The sequence below is a fragment of the Salvia miltiorrhiza genome, chromosome 3 (genome assembly GCF_028751815.1).
Source record: "Salvia miltiorrhiza cultivar Shanhuang (shh) chromosome 3, IMPLAD_Smil_shh, whole genome shotgun sequence".
NCBI lineage: Eukaryota > Viridiplantae > Streptophyta > Magnoliopsida > Lamiales > Lamiaceae > Salvia > Salvia miltiorrhiza.
The window spans coordinates 35,207,861-35,219,059 of NC_080389.1; the positions used below are offsets into that span (position 1 = coordinate 35,207,861).

At 39.1% G+C, this 11,199-nt stretch overlaps 1 protein-coding gene and 2 long non-coding RNA genes across 3 annotated transcripts; all 3 read right to left on the reverse strand.

The window, feature by feature from the left end:
- Positions 1 to 224: 224 nt before the first annotated feature.
- LOC131016453 (abscisic acid receptor PYL4-like) lies at positions 225 to 1,242 on the reverse strand. Its single transcript, XM_057945152.1, has one exon. It carries the CDS (start codon positions 1,003 to 1,005, stop codon positions 382 to 384), a length of 624 nt encoding a protein of 207 aa, XP_057801135.1. The 5' UTR covers positions 1,006 to 1,242; the 3' UTR covers positions 225 to 381.
- A 6,694-nt stretch (positions 1,243 to 7,936) lies between these two features.
- LOC131016454 (uncharacterized) lies at positions 7,937 to 8,481 on the reverse strand. Its single transcript, XR_009099007.1, has 2 exons — positions 8,357 to 8,481; positions 7,937 to 8,118 (listed from the first exon to the last, which is right to left on the reverse strand). It is a non-coding gene; the product is annotated as an uncharacterized LOC131016454 (long non-coding RNA).
- Positions 8,482 to 8,746: 265 nt separating this feature from the next.
- LOC131016455 (uncharacterized) lies at positions 8,747 to 11,199 on the reverse strand. The gene is made up of 4 exons (XR_009099008.1): positions 10,530 to 11,199; positions 9,844 to 9,908; positions 9,582 to 9,762; positions 8,747 to 9,191 (listed from the first exon to the last, which is right to left on the reverse strand). It is a non-coding gene; the product is annotated as an uncharacterized LOC131016455 (long non-coding RNA).

The window sequence follows — 11,199 nt, forward strand, 5'->3', positions numbered from 1 at the left end:
TATATATATATATATATCTTACTTATCTTAACCTCTTCATCTTCGAAAGGTCGGTCATTCTTGAGTAATTTACACTTAATTTTTTTTTTTTAATTCAAAAAATTCACATCTAGCTAGTGAAGGAGTATATCCACTAGGTAGAGGATAAAAAACAAAGTTAAATGAGCTAGGTTTCATCCGAGTCTATTGATCTGCGATTTCATTAGAACAAATAACAAATTACGTAGAAAGAAACGGCCTTCAACAATTGAAAACAAACATCTATTTTACACGATCCAAATAGTCACCTCACGCATGAAATAATCCTTGTCATAACTTTACAATAATCAAGATTTTTTTGTTTCCAACAAAAAAAGAAGTAAAAAGAAAAATTTAAGGAATTTACGAAGATAAGTTTCGTCTGCATAAATTCTGGGCGATGTGAGCTAAAGAGTGGAGGTTGCATCTAACAATGGTGTCGACGAAGACGCAGGTCTCTTCCTCAGTGTTACCTGGCGGCACGTCGACGACGTACGACTCGACGACGACGGTGCCGGCGCCGTTGGGGGCGGCGTGGAGGGTGGTGACGGAGCGGTAGTTGGCGAGGCGGTGGTCGCCGCCGACGATCCTGAAGCTGATGACGTGGCGCTCCTCGTCGAGTATCTCGAGGCGCTCGGTGCTGCTGACCGCCGGCATGCCGGAGATGACGCGGATCTCGCGCAGCGTGCCGACGTCGCCGTCGCCGAGGATGACGTGGCAGCTCTTCACGAAATGCTTGTAGGCCTGCGGGTTGTCGAAGCGCCGGACCACGGACCACACGGTGGCGACGGGGGCTGAGATGAGCTGCGTCGTGGCCGAGCAGGTCTGGTTGGGGCCCACGGCGTGGGTGTGGTAGCGGGCCACGTTGTCGGGGACTTGATGAGCGGCCGTCGCGTGGCGGTAAGGCTGTTTATAGGCGGTAGCGGCGGTTGGTGTTTCGGTGAATCGTTGAAGTAGGAGGGAGGATTTTTGAAGATCCGAAGGCATTTTGGATTTTGATGTGTTTTTGTGTTTTGGAATTCCACTTATGTTTTTGAGAGAAGGGGCAAAGAAAGAGAAGGGTTTACTATTTTATAGAGAGAGGGAGAGAGAAGAAGGGGTTTCAAATTGTTTAAGAAGAGTTTGTTGTCGAGTGAGAATGGAGAGGTAGTTGGATTTTCTAAAGGAGGATATGAGATTCATGTGATGTGAGGGCAATAAGATAGGATTTAGGTATGTTTACTAATAACCATTCTAACTATCCCATTCAATCTTCTTAATATTTAATTATTTCTTTCTTTTTTCACATTTATTAATATTTCTTTTAAGTCAATCACATTTATTTTTAGTGATTTACAAATGATCATTTTAATTACCAACCACAACATTATATATAATTACTATATAATTAAGGGTTAATAGCAAAAAAAATACACCAACTATCACCGAATTTGTAAATTACACATGACCTACAAAATTAGCCCCAAAATACATCACCTTTTAATTTAGTTGTAAATTGCACACGGTGAAAGTTCTGGCACCCCTTAAGTTTGACTAACGATGACATGGATAATATTTAATATCACATGGCATTACTCGTGGCATATTTTACATGTTGGCAGGTCATGTGGGCAAAACGACGTCATTTTGTCCAATTTTTTTTTTTTTGAAGAACCCCTCTACCCTCTAGAGGCCGAGCAATCCCCTCCTCCGGCACCGGAAAACCGCACCTGCCCATCTTCCCTCTCCGACGCCGACCTCACCCCCAACGTCACCCTCCACTGCCTCATCCAGTCTTGGTGCACCCTCCACACCTCCCCACCCCCAGGTCCCCTGTCATAAAACCCCAGCTCCTCTTCCTCCTCGCCGCCGTTGGCGCCAGATTAGGGGATTTCCACTACAAAAAAAGGGCGATTACCGGCGGCGATTTGCCGTCGATAATCGTGGGGCAGCCGCCGAAAAATGATCACCGGCGGCGGGCTTTCCTCGTCGGTGATACGTTTACTAGCGGAAAATGACCGCCGCCGGTGATTAGCGCCGTTGATCGGACGGTAGTGGCGCCGATCAACGGAAGGGCCGGAAAAATACCGGCGGCATCATGACACCGGTAATTTTTTCTAATTTATTTATTTTTTATTAATTTATTTAATTAATTTATTCATTTATTTATACCCACAAGTATTTTCGTATTTATACAGTAGTGCATACGTTAGATGAACATCCCCATCGGTAACCATCTTAGTTGTGCTCTAAGTCAAGCACGCTTAACTTTGAACTTCCTTTCGAGTGGTCACCAATACTGAACACTCGTTTTATTGAAATATCTAGTACCTATTAATTCATTTAAACTCTATTTCAATATACAATATCATACATTCATAACTGATGAGGACTGAAATATGCATCAGCGCTGTGCTAAACAAGGCTACAAGAATTACTACACCAACGCAGCTCGACTCTCGGTTCGATTAAGGAGTGAAGCTCATGTAATAGGGGCTTGGGCCCAGTTATTTAGGGCTAGTGGGCTAATGGGCCAAATAGGCTCATGGCCCTTACTTTCTCCCTTTCCTATAAATAGCTCATTTTAGCTTTCATTCAGAGGATAGTCATTTTTCTAGCCTACAACTGGTAAACTGTAAAAGACTCTCTCAATTATAGTGAAAAACCCCCAAAACCCCCGTGGACGTAGGTCTTCTCGACCGAACCACGTAAATCCGGTATCGTTTACTGCTTTATAGTTTAGGTGTTAGTTTCTCGTTTCACCAATAACCTTAGGATATGTCGAGATGATATCCAAGAGATGTCGTTAATTATTAATCGGTCTCGTTTTCGTCCTTATTTTTATGTTGAAAAAATATTTATTAATTAATTTTTAATTATTATTATTATTTTTTATCAATCTAATTTATACTCCCTCCATCCCGCCCAAGATGCTACATATTCCTTTTCGGGCCATCCCAACGAAGATGCTACATTTCTATATTTGGCAAAAATAAGAAATTTTAAACACTTAATTAACACTAATTTATTATATTCTCTCTCCTACTTTATCACTTTATTACCTTCTCTTTCTTACTTTATCACTTTATTACTTTCTATCTCCTACTTTATCACTTTATTATTACACACTTAAAACATTAATCTACAACTCCTTAAATCCCGTGCCGAAAAGCAAATGTAGCGTCTTGGCCGGGACGGAGGGAGTACATCGTAAGTATTTTTATTTGGTAATTGTAATGTATTTTGAATTTATTTGCATACGTCCTTATTTTTATGTCAAAAAAATATTTATTTATTAATTTATTATTAATATTATATATATATATATATATATATATATATATCAATCTAGTTTATACACCATTAGTGTTTTAATTTGGTAATTGTAATGTATTTTGAATTTATTTGCATACGTTGAATTCAATCATAATAAATAGCGGATGGAGAACGAGGTAATGTAAGTGCAATGTTTTTTGAAAACGTGAAATAAATAGTTCAAGAAAACATAAATGTAAAAAGAAAGTGCAAGTGTAATTTTGGTCCAAAACATGAAATAAATAGTTCAACCAAATATAAATACATATATAGAAGTCAGGACGATGGATCGGGAATTGGAGACCTAATGAGTAGGGGATCGAGAACCCGACTGCCTCATATACTGCTCAAACATAGCCATCCGCTCCTCGAGGGCTCGACGTGCTGCTAGTTCTTCAGCCAGCTGCTCCTCCAGCGTGGAGATCCGTGTCTCATACAACTGCTGAGACATCGCAGAAGTGCATGTGCTGCGAGTAGACCCCCTACTAACCTGGCTCCGACCGGCACTTCCAGTGCTGTAGAGCCGTGACCTGTCGGGCTGTACGACCTCCAAGTAGATCTCAGCCAGCTGGTTCTCTCGCCCAGTCTCAACAGCAATGCGACGAATCTTCGCTTAATTCATACATAACAATGCATAATTCTTAGAAAATAAATACATTTTACTATGTATTACTAATATTTGATTAAACTTAAACACTTACATGTAGTCTCTCATCCCTCGGTGACAAAAAAGTTGCATCCTCGCGCATGTGGAGGCGGAGGAAGGTGTTATAGTTCTGTGCAGCCGGGGAGAGTCCAGTTGTTAGGTTCAGAGGGTCTTGAATAGGTGTATGGGGGGGAATACACCTATAGGCTATTTTTCAACTCAACCTTTTTACTAAAAAGAGTTTTGTCAAAATAAGGTTGACGACTGATACTGAATACTCTTCAGTAGCCCCTAAGGAGCTTCAAGTGAAGGGTCCGGAATCGGTTACATTTTTCATATAATCTCCTGAAAGAATTTGAACTACTAATTGTGTTACACATATGGAGAAAGCTATAAAGCTAAAGCACATTCTTTTAAGAAAGTATCTATTTCTATTTTTATTTTTTTAGTTAATTGTCCTTTTAAGGCTTCTAGTAATTCTGGTTTTACAGTATATAGAAGGATTTTTTCATATTGAGCAATTTTGTCTAATGGCATTCGATCGCAGAATCCATTGACCGCTGCGTAAATGACTAGAATTTGTTTTTCAATTGGCAAGAGCTATCAGTTAAGTCAAAGACTTTAACTGATACACGTAAGGCTTCAGTCGAGTTTGATAAACAGAGAGATGTTATGAATCTTACTGACTATCAGAAGATAGATAAGTTAGACTAATAACACACGCAACGAAAAACTTTTGTTTCGAAATAGCCTGTGATTTTAATCACGTTGTCAGCAGTTAAGTTTATCTTTGCAATTAATCAGTTTTCAGTTTAGGAAAGCGAAAGCACAAGTAAGAAGGTAACTACTGAAAGCTGTAAATAACACAGAGATTTTTACGTGGTTCGAAAAACACTTCCTACAACCACGGTCGGTTGATCAGACCAACAACTTCACTGGGCATGTGCTTACGGGTGCACAACAATCCGATGCGTATGCTTGGGTGCACAACAAACCTGAACGTGTGCTTGCGGGTGCACAACAAACCGAGACAACTGAAGAGCCTATCTTCAGTACCAACACACTGGGTTGGATTTCTCACTCCTAGCGCACACTGGACACTAAGATCTCACGGAGACGGAACACTGGTCTGAACTCCTTTTCGACACAAACTCTCAATTCGGTTCGTTGAAAAAAGGTTTGAAAACTTGCCAACTAAACCACAAAGAACAAGTTCTTTGCAGTCAGTTTTACCTAGGCTTTGGATATACAATATTTGTCTAAGTTCTAAGAGAATGTATGTAATCAGCAGTGACTGATTTTTGGCTTTGTGATTCTCTTCTTCGATTCAAACTTTGGGGAGGCTTAGTTTTGCTGAGTAACGAATTTGGCAGCGTTTCAGCTTATGTTGTTGAATCAGTGAAGATTGAAGTGATCCTCGAGCGCAATTTATAGGAGACGTCTTGAATAGATCCGTTGGCGGAGATGGTCTTCAAGATTTCTTCCGTTAGAGAGTAATTTGAACTTGGGCTGAGGCTTCAATCTTCGAGGTTCCTTGTTTGGTGAGAACGGCTACTTTGAAGAGCAGGAGATGTGACATCTCTGAAAAGGCAATCACCAAAAGGAATGGCCTCTGCAGAGAAAGGACGATCCTGAGATCTCTGCATTTAATGCGGCTGTAATTCTGGAGTGCGTGGCTTCCTTTGAACATAGGAGATTCAGTCCGAGGAAGTATGTTTAACTGATACTTTTAGTATCAGTTCGCTGAATCCACGTGGCGCGCATTAAGTAATCAGTCGAAACTGATCCTTCAACTGATAAGTCAAATATCAGTATTTGACTTTGCTTTAATCGTTACATCAGTCGGCATCTTCAATCTTCAGTCCTTCGTTCTTCAGTCTTCAGTCTTCAGAACAACAACTAAACTAGAAAAAGAACTCTAACACTTGAGTTCGAACAGTTCTAGTCTATTACAAGTGAAACCTAATGATTTTGGTATCATCAAAACTAGGATTAGGATGTTTCATTAAGTTCCCAACACCAGTCTCCAAGGTCTATTCATGCATGTATATAAGATAAATAAGTTATTATTTGCGATATTATATATATATATATATATATATATATATATATATATATATATATATAGGGGAAGACTAAAATAAGAACGCTTCTTAAAATACAAAATATGAACCATTTTCAGCCCTTAGATCATCAAGATCTACAGTTGATTCATCACCATGTTAGGTGAATTCGTGGTCCTGAGTTCGAATCCCAAAGGTAGCAAAAATTTATTTTTCGCAATTCATATCTTTATACAGTAAATTCGTATGTGTTATACATAAAATTCATACATTTTTGCTAGTTCGTAATTCTTAAAATAAGGGTGGTTTATTGAATAACCGCCCCCTATGTATATATATATATATATAGAGAGAGAGAGAGAGAGAGGGTCCTGTGAGAATGACATTTTATTGTGACACCTAAGAACTAATCCTAGCCATTCATTTTTGTAATCCTACGGCTGGCATAACAATACACAATCAGCCTCTGGATGATAGACTTAAAGGGCAATGTTGTATTTATTCAATTATCACCATCCGTTACTTTCCTTATTTCATGCAAAATAATATATCTTAATTATGGTATTTTAGATTTGACCAAACTTATATTTGATTACCCCACTTACTCACGATTTTGGAGATTACATATCTTTGTGATCTTATCTTTTATTCATCAATCGCCGATTTGCCGAAAGATTTCGAAGTCATTTACTTATTCAATACCAACATGCATTCTTTTTATTCGCACGAAAACCGTATTTGAACAATGTGTTCACTACTGAACTATATATTTAGTTGCCTAAATTCATGTGAACAATCCCCAATTCATTTGAACAAACCATATTCATGTGAACAAACATATTCATATGAACATTGTAACCAGGCGCCAAAATTCATGTGAACAAACCACAATCACGTGAACAACATACGTTTAAGATTCAAGTGAACAAAAAAGTATATGCACACCCCTTATTCAGATGATCAAACAAAAATACCGCATGTTATTCAAATGCACATATATTAAAATGGAACAATTGCCGGAGCTTGGACGATCTGGATGTTAGAATGAACAGCTTCTTCTTCCTCGATAATGGCAACCGAAAGAGAAGAAGGTGAAAGTGTAAAATTGCGGTGAAAAGGCACAATATTAATTTACCCAATGAATTCTCACCCTAGTCCACGCACTAATTAAGGGATCTCTAAGATCTTTCTTTTTTTAATCCCAAACATAATTACCCATTAACCCCTATTCATATAAATCGGCGACTTAAATATTGGGTTGTAAGATAATTTTTAATTATCCTCAATTAATGGGAACCATTGGATTAAGAATGATCAATGGTTTATGATTGTTCTTAGGTGTCACATAATCTTAAATTTTCACTAGATACCAACCCTATATATATATATATATATATATATATATATATATATATATATATGATGAGGGGTAAGATCCTCATCAGCGCGGGATCTGATTTACACTTCACATTTTACTAGCGTTGATTACTATTATTATAACCACTACAAGAAAAATGCTAATAGACAACATGCGAAGCGTGTCATCTATTTAAAAACCGCATGTCATCTATGTGGGTGTAGTCTATTGAAGGCGCTAATAGACAACATGCGCATGCGCGTCGTCTATTAGCTAATAGACGACATGCGCATGCGTGTCGTCTATTAGCTAATAGACAACACGCGTATGCACGTCGTCTATTAGCTTGCGTCTGTTGTCTATTAGCTAATAGACAACGCGCATGCACATGTTGTCTATTAGCTGATAGACGACGCGCATGCGTCCTGTCGTCTATTCGTTGAATTTTTTAATTTTTTATTTTAGTTTTGCAATTATATTTAAATTTTCTGTTTTTTCAAATAAATATTTTACTAAATCAAAAAATTCATAATAAATAACTTAAAACATATACATGAATAATAAAAAAGTCATTCATTAATTTCAAATATTCTTTATCATTCTACATTATTGAAAGTTGCGTGTCGTCTATGCGCTATTCTTTATCATTAATTTCCATAATTCCTCCTGAGACGCATGAGGGTAAAAAAGGCGTGCATTTGCAAAGTCGGGGAAATGCGAGTTAAGAAATCCTTGGTCACCTGTACAGTAAAAGATGAACAAATTAGACAGGAAATATCAAGTTACATTACCATCAAACTAAACACAGAAAGGTATCATCTTAACTAATAAATTAACCCTTCTAGAACATATGGTTGAGTTCAACATACTTCATATGGATGCACAAAAATAAATAACAAGCATAACCTGACAAATGTTTCGCAATAATAGATGAAAGAAAGAGAGGTACGTAATTAGTAGATAATGAATATTGCTTACCACCCAATTTTTAAGAGCACGGTTGTGTCAAGTTCATCGGCGGTGGCGCCTTGGATCTTCTCATCCGGGGTGAAGAAGATCTTCTTGGCAGCAAGCATGGCATCTCTGGGGTCCTTTCACTTTCTGTCAACAGAAAATGTTTAATTGTTAGCCATTTCATTGGAATAAACCTAACTGAATGAGAAACACTGCCCAAGCAGCAACAGGCTAGAATATAGACCTCAGATTCATCTTCAGACTCCTCTTCAGATTCTTCATCAGATATCTCATCTTCTACCTCCTCAGCTACTACCTGATAATACAAACAGGAAGATCAGAAAATTTGACTATTTAGCATCGCTATCATATGAACCACCCTTTTTTTCTCTTTGCCTAAAAGAAACACAGAGTACAAGAAAATTAGCATATGAAAAGTGTTTAGCAAGTAAAGTAATCCAAGAAACCAGCAGCAGGAACCAAAGGAATATTTGCCTACCTTCTCAAGCTTGTACCTTATCCTAACTTCAGGATTTGGAGAATTTATTTTCTTCTTTGCTTTCAACCGATAAAACCTAAGTTCGTTGAGCTTCGCATTTCTTGACACGTCTGACTTTTTTGTCAGTGCTTTCCTTTTATTTAAGGATGTTCCTTCTTGACTCTGATCACTAATTTTAAATCGGATAACATCTTCATCCATATTCATCTCAATAGATTCATTAGTTCTAACTTTAGCATATTCCCTTACTAAACAACTACTCCAAGGTCCAATTGTCCAATTTTAAAACGCAACAGAAACGTCGAATGAGGAGGTGTTAAAATGCTTCTCAATGAGCATTTGGAACCAAGCACAGACTCCCTGCATAAGATATAACATCTATCAGTCTATCACTCACACAGTTGAATCTTCGTTTTCCAAACATCCAAATACGCCCAATTCATTTGATTCATCCTAGAAAAACAGGACTGATTCAGTCAAATAAATTTGTGTATGAATTATGATAAAGTAATAGTTGTAACAGAAAACCACCGGGAACATATTCAGATTTATTCAACAATTAGTGATTAATTAGCAACAAATATCACGTAATAATCGATTTTTTATGAGCCTGCGATTCAGCATATCAGCTCCAAAACAGTCGGAAGAAATGGGCACTCAGTGAAAAATGCGACAAGATCTGTTAACTGCGTTGAAGAGTATGCGAAACAAGTGAATAAAGCTCGAGATTGAGGGGTTGAGGCACATTACCTTCTGGCAATATAGGAAGCTCTTGGCATCTTCAATTTTTTAGTCCGATGAAATGGTGGCGCATAGAAATTAATTTGATGTCAAGCGAGCCACTGTTCATATAAATATAACAGAATATTTATCTTTAAGATGGATGAGCCTTCTTCCCTTTAATGGTCCTGGATCTTTTAAAATACCCAACCTGCATCCAATATAAAGTTAGTGACACAAACACCCGGAAAAGTCCATCGTTCTTCACAGAGAAGAATCATTGGATATTTACCCTTGGAGATTGAAGTATCACCAAGCCCTCATCTGCTGCCTTATCAAGCAGAGACTGAACTCCACCTGGGGAAGAAACTGATCTGGAGAGTGCCAATGATGGTGATGAGACTGAGCCATTTAAAGCAGGTGTCTCGACAACTGCATGGGCCATAACAGGAGCAGGAGCAGGTAGAGCTGTTGAGAAAACCATGTTTAGTCAAGATTGAAAAAATCATCTGCCTTAAAACTTCTTGAACAGCTTCAACTTTAAGATTTATTATAGATAATAGTAAACCTGAGGGATCTTCACACATTTACCATTTCCTTCAAATTGCCAGCCATGGTACAAACACTCCAATCTCCCATCATAGAGTTGGCCCTCAGACAACTTTGCTAGCCTTCAAAAATTGCATAGAATCATAGCTAAATTATGCTGAACATTACACAATTGAGCAGCATTATTTAGCTATTTCTCACAACACATCTAGAACTATAATTCTAACTACATCCAGCATTATGCACATCCATTAATCTCACCCTAATTAACCTCAATAATCTGCAGATTAACTAATTACTTCGAAAGTAGAAATCATTTCTGAGATTCAACTCAAATTCTAGATCCACCTCAATTCACTCAAAATCAACCCACTACCTCTCTCTCTCTCTCGATCTCTCGATCTCTCTCTCTCTCTAGAGCAGAGTTACCTGTGGGGGCAACGATCTTCGTAACACCTAATTACTCCATCGCCGTCTTTGAACAACACGACCTGCTTGTCGAAGACGGTGAGCCCTAGCGGCGGCTTTGGGATGTCTCTGGGGCGGAGATGGGCGGCAGAATATCGTCGAGGCGAAGGTAGAGTGGCGGCAACGGCTTCGCGACGTCGAGCCCTCTCCGGTGGTGGCTCTTAACGGCGGCGGCTAGGGCTTCGCCTAATCCATTCGCCGAGGTGGTGGTGGGCGGCAAAATCGATCAACGAGGGGGGAGGCGTCAGGTGTTGTGGTGGGTGAAGCGCCGGAGGAGCGATGGACGGTGGACGGCTGATTGAAATTTCAGACTGATCTCGGACTCTCTATCACAGACTCACGAGAAGAAGAGATTGAAATTTCAGAGAGGGGAGAGAGTGGGAAACACGCCTAACCTAGCCCTAATTTCAGAGAGCGGCGGGAGAGATTGAAATTTCAGACTCACGACGCGCAGTATGCGTGTCGTCTATTGTATTAAAGACGACGCCCTTCTTCGCACGTCGTGTATTAGCGCTCACCATGCACATAGACGACATGGCGCTCAAACGCGTCGTCTATCACTTCTACTGCGTCGTCTATTATATGAATAGACGACATGCAGATGGCGCGTCATCTATGACCGCATATTATA